We start from the raw sequence: 17,101 nt of genomic DNA, 5'->3' as shown, positions 1-17,101 counted from the left end.
ATATTGTGCCTAAAAAAAAACACCTTTCTATAAACCACACCTAAAGTTAGGCATGGTTTATAGACTAACGCTTATACTTGAAAATCATGACTAAATTATGATGTGACCAACAAAAACATGATGTAAATGTCTGTGCCTAAACATAGGCGTGGAAGCCTTTATTCTATAATTAGGCGTAATGTAAAGTAATGCCCACAATCAGCCCACCCATTTCCATTCATTCTTTTTTGACCTGCATAAAATGTAGGCATGTAACTTGTAATTGACTCTAATTAGCACTGATAATTGCTTGTTAAAATTTCAATTAGCGCTAATGAGCTTGTTATTCAATTAAATTACAAATGCAATTCGGATACATGTGCAATTCTTAGCACTTTTTATAGAATTAGGGGGGTTAGTGGGGTGCAGAGAGTGGGTATGTGTATCATTTATATGCTTATCTCAGGCACATAAATGATATACATTGATAGAATATTATACGTTACTAGTGTTTAAGCCCGTTACATTAACGGGTGCTAGAATATGTCTGTCTGTCTTTCTTTCTTTCTGTGTCTCTCCCTGCCCCTGTCTCTTTCTTCCTTTCTTTGTCTCTCTCCCTCCCACTGTCTGTCTTTCTGTCTGTCTTTCTCCCTGGCCCCCTTTGTCTGTCTGTCTTTCTTTCTTTCTGTCTCCCTGCCTGCTGTCTTTCTGTGTGTCTGTCTTTCATTCTCATGCGCTGCCTGCCTATATTTCTGTCTTTCTCCATGGTCCCCTTCTGTCTCCCCCTCCAAAGCAAACCAAGATTGCTCCATGGCCCCCTTTCCCTTTCCCTATCCCCCCTCCCCCACTTCCCTGTGCAGCAGCAGCATTCCTCCCTTCCCTGTGTATTATTATTATTAGGATTTTTTTTATATACCGCCTATCAAGGTTATCTAAGCGGTTTTTACAATCAGGTACTCAAGCATTTTCCCTCTCTGTCCCGGTGGGCTCACAATCTATCTAATGTACCTGGGGCTATGGAGGATTAAGTGTAGCAGCAACAGCATTCCACCTTCCCTGTGCAGCAGCATTTCCCCCTTCCCTGTGCAGCAGCAGCATTCCCCTCCTTCCCTGTGTAGCAGCAACACCATTCCCCCTTTCCCTGTATAGCAGCAGCATTTCCCCCCCTTCCCTGTGTAGCAGCAGCATTCCCCCCACTTTCCTGTGTACCCACCCCTTGCCTGCTCCCCCTGTTCCCTTCCTTTTCCCTCCCCCCATCCAGCAGCACCCCTTTTCTGCTCTCCCTGTGCATACGCCTCGCAGAAATCTACTTGCCTCAAAGAAAAGTGCTGCGCCACGCTGTTGCTGGCTTCGGTGTCTTCTCTCCACTGCAGCCCGCCCTAGTGGAAACAGGAAGTTGTCAGAGAGCGGGCCGCAGTGGAGAGAAAACGGCGAGGCCAGTGGTAGCATAGCGCAGCGCTTTTCAGTTAAACGCTGCGACCGGGTGAGCAGGCGAGAGGGAGGAGGGGGAGAAATAGATGCCGGCAGGGGCGCCTGTGCCACCCTGTTCCGAATCAGCGGCGGCAGTGGTTTCTCTGGCGGTGAGTGAGGGCAGGATGGGGGTCGCCAGCATGTTCCCTGCCGCTGGGTTCTAAAATAGAATCCGGCCACGGATCAGAAAACACGGCGGCAGGGAACACGAAACCCTAAGCGCGCATGCGTGCTTAGGGTTTTATTATTAGTGATGACTGCCATTGACTTGGTATAACTGTTGGTAGAAGGGATCCAGCAGGTGAGAGGTGCCCGAGCAATGCCCCCTTCAGGCAGGAGGAGTTCAGCATCAGAATATGGTTATCCCCTATTGCATCAAGAATTTGGGGCCAGAGTCAGTAAATGGCGCCAAAAAATAGGTGCTGGGAAACATCCATGCTCAGTGCTATTCTATAAAGAGCGTTTCAGGCTAAGCACACTTTATAGACTAGTACTTAGCATGGATTCCAGTGCCCAACTTTAGGTGCGAGAACACCAACTGAGACCTGGTGTAAATCCTGTACGCATCCCCCCAATTTAAGCCTGGATTCACTAACCTGCCTGATCGGGCCCGATCCAGGTCCGATGAATTCAGGAACAAAAAATATGCAGGTGGGGGCGATCGTAGGAACGCCCCCATCTGCCTGCACGGATCGCTGTATAGCGAACCCTGAGCATGCGAAGACCATCTATAGATGGTGTGCGCATGCCCGTCTGAGACGCGATCTTTTTTTTTTTTTACTTAAAACTTTTTTAACTTAAAACTTTAGTTTTTAGCCCTGTGAGCCCATGGTTTTAACCCGCTTTAAACCCGTGGGTTAAAACCATGGGCTCGCTGGGCGTGGAAGGGCAGGAGAGCTTCGAGTTAGGGCAGGAGAACGGCGATGTGGCAGGAGAGATTCGAGGAAGATCGAGGCAGAGCAGGGCAGCATGAGGGTGAGCAGCAGAGATAAGAGGCAGGGCAGGGCAGCATTCGGGGCGAGCAGGCAGGAGAGATTTCATGGCAGAGAGCAGGGCTTCCAGTTGGAAAGACGTTTTCGACTGGTCCCCAGCAGTCGCTTCTTCAGGTGATCGGCCAGCCAAGTCTCGGAAATTTAGTGTTGTGAATTGTGTCGCTGTCCAATTTGCATGCATGGATTCAAAGCGGATCGCAGGAGAGGTAAGTGAATCAGGCCAGATGAAAATTTGATAGTAAAGGGGTCGCAAACCAATCGGTACACGATCAGTTTGCTTTGTGAATCTAGCCCTTAGTAACAGCATGCATAAATTTTGTCCCTCCCATGGACACTCCTCCTTTTGGGTTGTGTATAAGAAGATTTAGGTTTTTTAAAAAGTAGAATCACGAGTAGGCAGTTGCTCAAGCAACTCCAAATTAATGCCAATTAATGCCCATAATTGATTCTTAGCAGCCAATTGTTGAGTGTTAATGGCTTATTAACTAATTTAGTTGTGCACACAACTCAGGATCACGACTTTTATAGCACCCAGAGGCTATTTACCTAAATTTGATTTCTTTATAAATGTACTTTGTAACAAATTTTCTTGCAACATCCCTGACTTTCACCTGTGTTGTAATGCTTTGTGCAATATCCGAGATCCATTTCGGTCTTCAGAATAAACTGAGGAAGAGTCAGTCCCTCGGCCACCTGGACAGGTCCTTTCTCCAGCCACTCGAATATTAGGTCATTCATGGTGTATCCAACTAGGCAAAAAAGAAGAAAGCAAATGATAGAGAGAAACCCAGAAAAGAACAATAATCAGGGAGAAAGAATGAAAACAATGAAAGTGAGAGCCAAAGAGGCGGACAATGGAAAGAAAACTATCAAAGGATAAAGGAGACGGTGTGAGAAAAGGCAACAGGGCTAGCACTTTTATTAGGCAAGCCGGGTGGTTGTATAGATTGCCAATAGTTGAGGGGGTGGTGGAAAGAAGGGCTGCATAAGGCAGAAGGTAGGTAATTTTAATCCTGTCCCTACTGGAGATCCTAGCACTGCATGCCCAGTGGTGGTTTGCCCCCATAAATGACAGCAGGAAGAGAACTGGTTAATGCCGTTTCCTCTTCTGTGCAGGTTAAGTCTCCTGGTATGAACCCTGCAAGGCAGAGGAAGCCCGTGGATTGTTAAGCATTCTTTCTCCTGATAGCCACAGGGTTTGACCAGCTAGGTTAAGGCCTCCGATTGCTAGAGTTGGGAGTGTAAGTATGGAGGGGTGCAAGATTTAAGGTTTATTGAAAGATTCTATACCGCTACTAATGAATGGGAAGTCAATTCAGAGTGTAAATATGCTTGCACAGGCCCCGAAAAGCAGAAAAGTGAAAGAAGGAAGGTAACAGAAAAGAGCAGAAGGATATGAATAAAAAAGGATGCACAGGCAGTTTTGAATGTTAGAAAAAGGACACTAGGGAGAGAGGGAATAATACAAAAAACAAAAAGGTTAATACCGAAGAGGATTTATCCAGATAGCTGCATTTGCTGTGTGCAGAGGTGTTACTGGCTGGGCCTGTCTGATGATCTTCAGCAGCACTATTTGTATAGCATTGTTGAAAATCATTAGTGACCTTTCCAGAACACGTAATGTCGGCCGGAATGTGAAAGAAGTATGGCTGATCCCCGGAGTCATCCATAGAGCAGTGATATTCTGTCTGGTATCTGGATAAATTAGGCTGGCAAAAAGAATGTCCTAAGTTGTCTATCTGGAGAAAAGAATGAATACTATTGCTATCCAGATAATCCTGTTGGTTCGGTTCAGTTCAGTTTATTTGATATACTGCGAATATAAAATATAGTTAAAATCTAAGCGGTTCACAAACAATAAGAAGTACAAGTCAAGACTGGAATAAAAGGAGAAATAGGGAGAAAATGATTCCAGTACTATCAAGGACCAACTGGTAGAGGGGAAAACATGAAGGATATGGGGGGGGGGGGGTGCCTTGAAACTAGTGAGAATATTGTTTTAGTCATAAATGAGATGTATAAGGTGAAGGAAGCTATGCATCAAAAGCTAGTGTAAAATAAACTTCTAATTGTGCTTTAAATTTTGAAAAAGAGTTTTTGATCCAGAGGCAAGGAGGAAGAGAAATCCATAAAGTAGGAGCCATAACTGAGGAGGATGAGTTTCTGTTAACATCTAGGAATACTTGTACGAAAGATACTGCTGGGAAAAATGGAGTGCCCTCCAGAGAAGAATAATGAACTAGAAGACTGTACAGAAAAGAAAGCCCAGAAGACTGGTTCTGGAAAGAGAAAATATTGTATTTGGGACAAAGGGGCTCATAATCAAAAAACTAAAATGGCCAAAAAACCACCTAAGTTGGCACTTGGATGTCCTAATTACCCGGACGTCCAAGTGTCAATAATCAAAACTCTTTTCCTGAATGTCTAGTGAAATATTTCTCCCGCTATGCGCCCAGAGTTCCAAGGGGCCTGCTGGGAGGTATGTTATGGGCATGCTTAACTTGGATATCTTACAGTGATAATCGAACCTTTTCCAAGACGTCTTGGATGGAACTTAGACATTCGGAGCTAGACCTGTTTTAGAAGCATCTGCCACAAAGATACCCAAACTGACCAGATGACTACTGGATACATTAAGGTATGACCTCCCCCCCCTACACTCCACCACTGCTCACTAACCCCCTCCCACCCCCCAAAAATCTGAATGAAAGAGTACATACCTGTCTCTAGAACAGCAGCATTTGGTATAGGAAAGCCTAATAGAACATCACACAGATGTCGTAAGTAGCCTGATGGATGGGCTAATGAACCATAGAGAGGAGGACCCAGGCCCGTAAACCACTCTAACCAGTACATTTATGGTGGAAAATGTGAACCCACTAAAATCCACCAAATCCCTACTCTGTTTCCATATAGGATCCACCTGTAGCCATAAGGGCTATTGGGGTGGTAGACAGGTGGGTCTAGTAGGTTTTGGGAGAGTTTCGAAGGGTTCAGCATAAATTATAAGAGGTTTATGGTGAAATGTACTTCAGACATTCTTCATATGAAGTTCACAGCAGCACCCTCTAAGGTGTCCCACTGCTCTGTTGGCATGTCTGTGTGGCCAGTCCATTATAATGCTAGCCCCTCCCACATCCAAATGGTCTGGATTTGGACGTTTTCAACTTGGATGTGTCTTAGGTCGAAAATGGGGTATAAAGTTAAGCATCCTAAGGGATGGACGTCCTTTCGGGGTAGATGTCCAAGTAGACCAAAAAAAAATAAAAAATTGGGGGGGGATGTCTAGTGGTTTGGCTTTCGAAAATGGATGTTTCTCTGCTTCTGACTTTGGATGTTTAGTGGAAAAGTCCAAATAAGACTGAGATGACCTTTTTGAAAATGGCCCTTTAAAGGAGGGGGGGGGGGGCGGCATGGTCAAACTTGAAATGGTGATGGAGGAGTGTAACTGCTGTGACAAGCTGGTCACCACTCTATCCGAATATTAGGTGCTGGTCTTTATCCAGACATCATTGTTCAATATCCAGATTTTTGAAACAGCTGTGGCTCATGTTTTAAAAAATGCTGACCCCAGTGACTCAATATCACGCTGAGTAGAGGGAAAATAAGTATCATAATAAACTAGAAAAAGAGAAAGAAGATGACCACTGTGGCCGATATTTGGCAAGAAGCCAAACGAGAAAAATGCACATACAATATTTTCCCCTTCTCTTTTGCTCAATATCTCTAGTTCACAGAAAACTGCCTCAAAGCACATTCCATTTACATTCATCTTAACCCAGCCAGCTGGCTTTGACTGACAGAGAATTGTAGCTTCCTGAGCTGTAATGCTGAACTGTCACTGTAATCCCATCATGTCAGAGACAAGTAAGCTTTGCCCTGCATCTGGAGGATCTAGCTGCATTAACTGGAATTCTAACCATGGTTTACTGGTATATTCTGGGAATTAAGTGCTTCCTTTACTCTTGGCCACTGCTTTAGTGTCAGTCCACTGCAAGTGAACTCCATTCAGCAGTTATATGGGCCAATGTGAGAGCCTATAATGCAACCAGTAGATTACTCGCCCACCGCACCCATCTAGTAAATAGCTTGTTCCCATGCTGTTTTATTGTGGAAAAATTCCTGCAGGATTTATTAAACCAGTTTAATAATTCCCGCAGGAAATTTTCTAGCTTTGCCACAGTTTCTAATGTGGAAAACTGACACAGCAACATATGATGGTATACGCACACACACTATGGGCTCCTTTTACGAAGGCACATTGGCGGGTTTAACGCGCGCGACTTTTAATCACACGCTAACCCCCCCGCTAGCCGGAAAACTACCGCCTGCTCAAGAGGAGGAGGTAGCGGCTGGCGCGGCCTGCGGTTTAGCGTGCGCTATTACGTGCGTTAAACCGCTAATGCACCTTCGTAAAAGGAGCCCTATGATATCCATCTCTGAAAGGAGTTGCAAGGCCCTTAAAGAGTCCCTTAACCTCCCTGAAAAAAATTCCTGCTGGTCTGTGGGGCAACCCTCTCAACCTGCCACCACACACTTCTATCCATTAGTTAAAATGTTTTTAGTAGTGCTGAAGCCTCTTCTTGTGCTTCAAACCTTGCCCTGTCTGTGAAAAATGCTCCCTTCAAAAAGTTATCCTACTCCAGAGTCTTCTCTGGATTGTCCCTAAATTCTGGGGGTCTTTGACGGACAAAAGTACTACTTATGCACTTGTAGTCCTCTGGTACCATCTTTCAATATAATGCTGTCTGACCCAGGATCTCCTTTGCTCAGCACGTAAGGTCTTAATGCTGAAATAAATACAAATAGCTAGGCATCAATTAGGCAAGGTAAATGGGCTGCCTGCTTGGTCCCAGGGAGGTTTAATCTGACATTAATTTCTCTATTTTTGCTTTTACATTATGGAAAGATTTTTCCTGCATCACACTTGTGGGATGACTTAGCCCGTTAAGGGAGATCTGCAAACCTTTTTGAGTCATATCTCCCAGTGTTTGCAAATAGTTTGTTATTAGTACAGAGATCATTTTTCTCTCTTTTTTCATTCAGAGTATGATTAGCGTACAATGCTAAGAAAAATTTATGAATCCCAAAGGTGCTCTGTACTATAGCACAGCTTATACTCAAAGCATGGTTAGATCCTAACTTAGATTCTGATAAGAGAAAAATATAATCTCATGTAATAACTCAGACAAAGAGGATATCATATGATTATACAACAAAATATTCAAAATCAGGGACCTTTTCCTAAAATGCTGTAGAAGTTTGCAATTACTGTGTGGTAAGTGACCTAATTAACACACAGGGGCCAAGTCTATGATTGGGCAGTATGACTTAGGTGCCAAATTTTGCAAGAGGTGAGTCTTAAATGTACTGTATATAAGAGTTCTTATATAATATTAGCATGTCAATATCAGCATCCCTAGATTTAGGCGCATGTGCTTATGCCATGTCAACAGCAGGCATAAATTTACACCCCTAAATGTGACAGTTATGCATGTAGCTTACAGTCTTCTGTATGTTATGGGGCTCATTTAAACACATCTAAAAACCCACCCAAGTTGATACTTGTGGCCTCTTTTACAAAGCTGCGCTAGCGGCTACGCTGTGCTAATGGCCCTGAAGCCCATAGAGATTTAAAGGGCTTCGGGGCTGTTGCCGTGCGGCTTTGTAAAAGAGACCTTTGGTCATCCTTAAAAGACAGGTCATCCAAGTGCCGATAATCAAAACGGCTTTTTGAATGTATCCAGGCCTCTGAATCCCACGGTGCATCCATAGCTGAAAGGGATGCTTCTGGAGGAGTGGTTAGGGTGGGATGTGGGCCAATCTAGGCACATGGAACCTCTCAGAGAGAGAAAGAGATAATGGTTACTGTGGATGGGCAGACTAGATGGGCCATTTGGCCTTTATCTGCCATCATGTTTCTATGTTTAAGCACATGCTTAGGGCACCAAGTGAAGGGGGCAGTACAGAATTTTTCCCCTTTTTCATGATCCTAACTCTTTCACTGCCACCTGCCACAACTTTTATCCAACACGAATTTCAGTGATACTCTAATCGTTATTTTGTCTAATAGTTAATCCAGGGTTGCACAGTTCTTTCTAAAGAAGAAATTTGTCCTGCAATGTTAGCAATGGTTTGCTCACACTGCTGAACCTCTTCCTTAGACACAACATTATGCTGGATTTCCATTTTAGCAACAACAGCAGATTGCAATCCAGAAAAAGCATGGAGCAAACCATTGCTAGAATTCCCTTGTGCCAAATGGAAAGCCTCTTGATATTTAAATGAGTCTAAGACCAATATTTTCTTATCTGATATATTTAAATTAGAGCTCTGTTATCTGCAAATCAGCAAGTATAGTTTTACTATTTGCATTCTTTCAAAACTGGACCAAATCCTCCCCAAATAAAGATGTAACATTTAGCGGACTAGGGGTTTTACCATTCTGGGTATTAAAAAGCATAACGGTTCATTGATTGCTCAAAGAAGTCAAGCCCCCCACTGGTTGATCACTTCTGAATAAAGTTTCATTTGTTAAATGGCATGCCTGGGTCCCACTGGTATTTCTCAGCTTAAAAGTGGTCAAAACCAGACAGATTCAGAGCAAAGCTTTCATTCTCCAACATATATTCCAGATCTTCCCGCAGCACACCAACCATGCTGATTGACGACCTCATCAGAGCTGAAAAAACTAATGCTGTCAGGTTCTTCCATTGTGGTTTCTTCAGCTGCTGCATGTAAATCGATATCTGGCTCTGACCTCAATGCCTAGCTCCCCAAGGGAACAGAAGTTCACTGAAAGAAATCCTTGTCAAAATCAGGTATTGCCCAGATTTAATCAAATCCTGTCTTGAACATTTGCAAGGCTGCACAATGTTTGGACTGCAAAGCAGTCTAGTCGCTAGGAGGGGATCGGTTGGGGGCAGGGGAAGATGCCACAGTGCTACTACTCCATGAAGTCCTAGTTCTATTCCCTTGAAATTCCCTTTTTACCAAGAAAGGGAGAATTGAGGTTTGATAAGTCTTGGTGTTGGAAATTTTTTTTCACAAAAGTAACAATAGAGAGTAGAGAGTCAACACCTCAAAATATGGAGAGGTATGGAGCACCTGCCATCTTTAAATAGATCTGCTGCATTCATGCAAACTGACATCTGCAACTGGCCTTTTTCTTGCAAACTGGCCTTTTTCAGAGACAGGATGCTAGGCTAACTCAGCATAGTTTTTCTTATGTTCTTAATTCTTAATATCAAAACATTTGAGGAAAATGTCAGGCCATCCATTTGCAAAATGAAGTTAAGCTGGAAGTGGGTCATGCACAAGACAAGACAGCCCTAAACATTCAAATAAATCTATAACAAATATGCAAAGATAACGCAATTTCATATTTTGGATTAGTCTGACCTAAATCCTGTTGAAGACCCTAAGAATAATCTACATACAAAAAAGACCAAAAAAAATGTCAGAGTTGTGTGTAAAAGAATAGATCAGAATTCCTCAAGGCTGATGTGACAGATCAACAGTTACAAGAAAGTACTACCAACTACTGAATGAAATTGATCTTCGCAAAAGGCAAATTCAATCATGTTTCCCCGCTTCTGGTGATTTCTAGGATTCACTTTAAATGTACCTGCCTAATTTTCAAGATCCTACATGGCATTCTTCCTCCCCTAATTCCACTATCCTGGAATTCTTCTAGACCTGACACTACCAGATCCACCCACAAACTCAAACTATCTTTCCCCTCGTTAAAAGGCATCATTTATGCAGTAAAACTAGGGAAATCCCTTTTCTTCAAATTCACTGAGCTTTGGAATAACCTCCCTGCCCCGCTGCGTAACCTAGGCTCATTCCAATTATTCCGAAAGCAACTGAAAACCTGGCTTTTCTCCAAAACGTAAAGCTATCTATTTAAAATGTAAAGCTAGCTATCCTCTTCATAACCTCTAATTTCTTATCATGTCCTTCCCTCATTTATTGAATTACCTGTAAACCATGTCGAGCTCTATCTTTATGGAGATGAAACTTAAGGTTTAGTTTAGTTTAATAAATTAGATTATTTTGACTGAGTTATTATTCAGTGGGGTTATCTTTTTTTGTTACTGAGGTTTAGAGTAGGATCTAACCATGTTTTGAGTTTAATATTATTTTATTTAAACTTTATGGCCTCTGATTGATGCAATTAAGGCAGTAATTTCCAAGCCTGTCCTGGGGGACCCCCAGCTAGTCAGATTTTCAGGCTATCCACAATGAATATTCATGAGATCAATGTGCATACACTGCATCCTTGCTATGCAAATCAATATCATGCATATTCATTGTGGATTTCCTGAAATCCTGACTAGCTGGGATTCCCTCAGGGCAGATTTGGGAATCACTGGATCAAGGAGTACCACATTGGCTACCATATACAGGCTGATTGGGTCCAAAGTTCAGAAAACTCTAGGAATGGTTAATGCAGAATCAGCAGCTATAATGAGATGGGTGACCAATAATTATCTTAAACTAGCTGAGTTACCCAGTATTAAATGGGAACGACAATATCAGGAAATGGTCAAATAAACTTTGTGAAATATAAATTAGATCAGATTTTTGGGGAAAGCATTGGGATATATAGTGTTTTTGTTTTAGATTAAAGCATCAACACATACCATTTTTCCCATTTCCTACTCTTGAGCACCCTACTTAAAGTTGGCTATAAGAAAAAGCAAGGAGGTTTATTAGTGGAAAGTCAAGGAGAAAGGAAGTGTGTTTCTTAGAGAAAGAGTGTTTCTGAGAGAAAATATGCTTTTGAAAATGTATAAAGAAACCGAACCTAAGGAAGCCTGGGATTTTAATGATCTGTAAATCTAAGCTTCAGGCCTTGAAACCACAGTTTTTAGCATAGCCATTACTGGATCAGGCCAATGGGCCATCTAGCCCAGTATCCTGTTTCCAACAGTAGCCAGTTCAGGTCACAAATACCTGGCAGAAACCTAGATAACAGCAGTATTCCATGCTACCAGTCCTAAGGCAAGCAGTGGCTTCCCTCATGTCTATCTCAATAGTAGAATATAGACGTTTCCTCTAGGAAATTGTCCAAGCCTTTTTTATAGCAACATCCTCCATCCATGAGTTCCAGAGTTAAATTGTTTGTTGAGTGGAAAAATATTTCCTCCTATTTGTTTTAAAAGTATTTTCATGTATCTTAATTGAGTGTCACCTAGTCTTTATACTTTTTGAAAGAGTAAAAAAATCAATTCAGTTTGACCTGTTCTACATCACTCAGGATTTTGTAGCCCTCAATAATATCCCCTCCCTCTACTCAGCTTTCTTTTTTCCAAGCTAAAAAGCCCTAACCTCTTTAGCCTTTTCCAATATTAGAGAAGTTCCATCCCTTTTATCATTTTAGTCGTTATTGTTTGAGCCTGTTCCAATTCCTCTATATCTTTTTTGAGATGGTGGCCAGAACTGAATGCAAAGCTCAAGGTGAGGTTGCACCATGGAGCGATACATAGGCATTGTAATATTCTTGGTTTTATTTACCATCACTTTCCTAATAATTTCTAGCACCAAAGATCTTTTCTTGAGTACTAACTCTCAAGGTTGACCATCGCATCAGGTAACTACGATTTGGATTCTTTTCCCAATGTGCATCACTTTGCATTTGTCCACATTACATTTCATCTGCTACTTGTATTCCCAGTCTTCCTAGTTGTTAAGGTCTAACTGCAAATTTTCCTGTATTACCCCTGTGCTAATGTTATCATTAGCACACAAATTAACTGAAAAAAACAACAACAACAACGCAGGAGCACTTACCATCTCTTGTTTAGGAGGGGCTAAGAGCTCTCCCATTATGCTTATGCAAACCAGGTAGTTATTGCCAAAACTAGTGCAGGATACTTTAATGCATCCTGCAATTGGGCATTTTTTCCAACATTAAAGCGAGCATAGTGCTTAACACAATTAGTAAAAAGAACTCCTTTGTAAAGATATTGCGCTGTATTTATCCTTCGTACTGATCATTAGTGGGCCTTCCCGCCACATTTGTTCATTGAATAAACTGCTTTTGATACTTCTTTCCCCAAAACAGGCACAACTGGATTTGACTTGCAATTCAACATTTTTCTTTCTTGCACCATTTTTATGGAATTCTCTAGCTCATGACTTCCATGTGGAAGGGTTGCCCAGTAGCCCCGAGGTCCTTCTTACAACTCAGCTGTTTCATTTAGCTTTTCCCTCTGTCGGATGAGCAAAGTGGATTTGTGTTAGTCTTACTCTACTATTTGATTACTTGTAATTTACATAAATACTCTTTATTAGTTTTATTTGTTCTTTTCTTTAAAAAAAAAAAGTTTCCATCCTATTTGATTATGGCATTTTTAAATTTTATGTTTAGTTAATTATCTATTGAATGGAAAACGTTTTCTTGTTTTGCAAAAGACAATATAGTAAGTACTGAATAAATCATAAGCCATAAAAGCATTTTAACCCTCTACCTGCAGAGTCTCCACTGGCATTTTTTGTAAGTCATTATATATTTATTCCTTTGTTTTATTTCTGCATATTACTTTGTAAGTTGTTTGAAATGCAAGTTGCTGTGCCTAATTTTCAAGGTGCTTGATGGTATGGGGCCATCTTATCTCAGCAATTGCTTGCATCTGTTATGCTGTCAGGGTAATTTTCTTTTGGTTGTGTGTTTAGTTGGGATTTTAAATTAGCTTTAGTGAAGAACAGAGCCTTTTTGTGAGGTCTACCTCTATTCTGAAATAAGATGCTGCCTCAACTCTGTCTTTTACAGGTTTTCCTAATTCTTAAAAATTGCTGAGGGCTTATTTATTTAAAATGATCTATTTTTATTAAACTTGTCTTTGTGAGGGAGGGAGGGAGGGAGTTATGGGCTTTTATTCCTTCAACCGGAGTTGCAGTATGTGATGTGGAGGGGTGTTTTTGATAGGATGTCTAAGTCTGACATTGGATGTTTCTCACAAAATGTGCAAAATTGGACTCCCAGAAGGGTCTATTTTCAAAAATACTAGATATAAATTTTATTTTTTTTAAAATTATCTAGTTGGACATCTTGGCCACCAGGATGTCCAACTTTATTCCCCATTTTTGACCACAATACTGTCTAAGTTGAAAACGTCCAAATGAAGCACTTTTGGATGAGGGCGGGGCCAGGTTTCTAATAGACTGGCCACACAGACATGCTAACAGAACATTGGGGCACATTAGAAGGCACTGCTGTGAACATCACATAAACAGTGGCAGAAGTACATTTCACCATAACCCCCTTCTAATGTATGGTGAGCCCTCCAAAACTCCCCCCAAACCTAGTATACTCACTTGTCCACCACCCCAATAGCCCTTATGGTTGTAGGTGGCACCTATATGGCAGTTTAGTAGGGTTTTAGTGGGTTTTGGTGGACTCACACTTTTCACCATAAAAGTAGTAATTATAGTGGTTTATGAGTCTGGCTCCTCCTCTCTATGGTTCATTAGCCCACCACCTGACTACTTAAGACACTTGTGTGTGCTCTATGAGGCTTTCCCATACCAAGTGCTGCTGTTCTAGAGCCAGGCATGTACTGGTTCATTCAAAATTTTTTTTTTTTTTGGGGGGGGGGCTCAGCGACCACTGGGGGAGTGTGTGGGACTCATACTTAATCCCTCCAGTGGTCATCTGGTCAGTTTAGGTACCCTTTTGGCACTTAGACACTTCTCAAACAGGTCTAGTTGAAAACATCTATGTTCCGTCTAGGATGTCCTAGGAAAGGTTAGATAGCTGCATGCACATTTAGGGTTTGACACACTGCTCCTTTTGAGCAGCACTCCGCTGAAGAAATTAGGGGAGGTTGCCCGTTTAATCCTCCAGTAGTTTTTTGTCCCCACCCTCTCCACTCAAATGCCAAACTAACAAGTACAACCAGTCATAGGACAGCATGGAGTGGAGGAGTGGCTTAGTAATGAGAACTGCTGCCTCAGCACCCTGAGGTTGTAGGTTCAATCCCAAGTGCTGCTTCTTGTGGTCCTGGGCAAGTCACTTAACCCTCCATTGCCCCAGGTATCGTAGTTAGATTGTGAGCCTGCCGGGACAGATAGGGAAGACACATAGGGCCTGTTTTACAAAGCTGTGCGGCAACAGCCCAAAAGCCCTTTAAATCTCTATGGGCTTCAGGGCCATTACTGCACAGCAGCCGCTAGCATGGCTTTGTAAAATAGGCCCTTAGAGTACCTAACCACCATATAATTTAAACCACTTAGGATCCCGTGGGACATATAAGTGGTATATAAATACCTATAATAAATAAAAATAAAATAAAATCAAGATAATAAACAGTTATATTTCTAAAGTCACTAAGATATCCAGATATGTGCTGACACATAACCAGTTATTACATTACATTAGAGATTTCTTTTCCGCCATTACCTTGCGGTTCAAGGCAGATTACAAAAGAGATATAGAAGGTAGGTTATAAAAGAAGATCTCTGGTCATTTCCAAAGTGAGTAAAGAGTAGATCAGGTTGGTTCGGGAAGTCAGGAAGAAGATGGGAGGAAGGAAGGTATTCGTAGAGTTAAGACTTTTTCAGGGATTTCTTGAAGAGTATAGTCTTTATTTCTTTTCTGAACGTAGTATGGGGTTGTTTTCAGTAGATTGGAGATTTGATTATCTAGTTTTTCTGCTTGAGTGGCTAAGAGGCTGTCATATAGTTTTTTCCATTTAACTTCTTTGATTGGAGGGTGTGTGAATGGGGTGTGAGTTTTTCTATGCCTGGTTGAGGTAGTTTGGATGAGGCGGTTGTTCAGGTAGGTTGGGCTGTCTCCGTTTATAGTTTTGAATAGTATACAGTAGAATTTAAATAATATTCTTTCTGGAATTGGAAGCCAGTGTGAGTTGAGGTATGCCTCTGTGATGTGGTCATGTTTCCTCAATGAGTAGATGAGTCTCAGGGCTGTATTTTGAATTGTTTGTAGTTGTTTTGTCATTGTTGTAGTATATACTTTGCAATATAAACATGTATGTGCTGGTATATACTCATTGATATGCTGGCTTTGAACCCATAAATGCCAACTTTTCCTGCATTTTAGAACAGGCTCTATATTGGCAGATTATGTTTTTACAATTCTGGTGAAACTCGAGACTTATTGACCTGTATGTCTGAATTCTGACTTTTACAACTTGTTGAAAATGCTTATCAACTGGGGAAAATACCCATTACTCTATCTGTTCATACTGATTGTGAAGTGGCTGTTTGCAATTGATTTTAATACCACTAGTTCAACTGTGCATTTCAAACTGCTACAACAAAAATTTTTGGATAACTGAGTTTGAAGTGTTTGGATACAATTGCTAAATGAAGAGTGGCTAACCTGTCCCTGGTCGCCTATTTTTTCTGAATGCATGCCCTTCCACAAATCTATAAATCCAATTAGACAGACTTTACAAAAAAGATCTGATCTAATACACAATGTAAAGTCAAACAACAATTAAAAATCATCAATATCTGAGCTAAGGCTAAATTAATAATTCAGAAGGAAAAGATCTCAGTGGGTACTCGTACGGGTTGTTTATTCAAATTTCCAAGTTTCTAAGAGACATAAGGGAAGAAGGTTGAGCGCAGTGTAGTGACTTCTATTTGGAAGTCCCATGTGAAATGTGATCAGGCAATGGTTAGTTCCTGAAGAAGCAATTGTGAAATGAATGCTTCATTGAGTTCTGCCTGGCCCACCACTTCTACACAAGACAAATTTATTTTAAAAAATTTGGACTTGCCTTTGAGCTTTAAGAATTTATAAGGCACAATGAGTGTTATCAAGAGGTTTTTCTGATTGATGATGGGGTACTAGTTTTCCCAAGGTGAGTTGAATAAGCAACTTTTTGATGCTATGTTATAGTTTTGTATGTAAGTTTGTAACCTGCCCTAGGTAAGTGCGGGATATAAATGAATGAACAAACAAACCTTTGTGGGTACCCACTGTGATTTTTTTTCCTCCTGAATTATTAATTTAGCTTTAGCTCAGATATTGATGATTTTTTTTATTGTTGTTTGACTTTACGTTGGGTTTTATTAAGTCTCACATAACAGTTTAATATATTAGTATGACTTCTGCTACTCACAGCTCTCCAGCTGCATGGTACAGGTTTGAATGTCCATAGGAAAGTTCTTAAGGTCCATAGGGCAGGACAGGATCAAGGTTAACCTTCCATAATCAGAAGAAAAGAAAGCACGTTAACATATAATAGAGAAGAGGACTGGAGGGAGGATGGAAGCTAGGGGGAATTTGTTATTTACACATATGAAAATGATAGAGAATCATTGATAGTCACCCATTTCTCACTGTGACAAAGAAGAGAACAAACTGTTGCCATCTGCCAAAGAAGCAGCAAGACTGCAAAGTGGTATTCCAGGGAATAAAAGTTCCCATAGCTGCCACCAGGGCAGGATTAATTCATTGAGGGCCCCTAGGCACACAAGTACACTGGGCCCCCTGCCCCACCCCACCCCACCATGCGCCTAGGCGGAAACACGTAGCTACGTCAGAGGGAAGCTTTGGGCAAGCAGCACCGCTTGCACAATTACAGTTCCCGTTGCCTTTCTTACCCGCGTTGCTTGCTTGTCTTACTTTCTGTCGATGGGTGGGTGGGGGGGGGGATGCGTTGCCATTCAATGCTGGAGGG

At 41.6% G+C, this 17,101-nt stretch overlaps 1 protein-coding gene across 2 annotated transcripts in view; it reads right to left on the bottom strand.

Moving 5' to 3' along the window:
* LOC117360447 (glycine receptor subunit alpha-4) overlaps positions 1–17,101 on the bottom strand; it is a 143,611-nt gene that overhangs the window by 55,632 nt on the left and 70,878 nt on the right. For both annotated transcript variants that reach the window (XM_033944201.1, XM_033944202.1), the window contains exons 5-6: positions 16,541–16,623; positions 3,053–3,190 (exon numbers count right to left, since the gene is read on the bottom strand). In XM_033944201.1, the coding sequence (XP_033800092.1) occupies positions 3,053–3,190; positions 16,541–16,623 (221 nt within the window). The remainder of the gene's footprint in view (positions 1–3,052; positions 3,191–16,540; positions 16,624–17,101) is intronic.

This window comes from Geotrypetes seraphini, chromosome 5 (genome assembly GCF_902459505.1).
Source record: "Geotrypetes seraphini chromosome 5, aGeoSer1.1, whole genome shotgun sequence".
Classification (NCBI taxonomy): Eukaryota; Metazoa; Chordata; class Amphibia; order Gymnophiona; family Dermophiidae; genus Geotrypetes; species Geotrypetes seraphini.
Note: the sequence above shows the minus strand (reverse complement) of the source record. Positions and strands in the feature narration are given on the sequence as shown.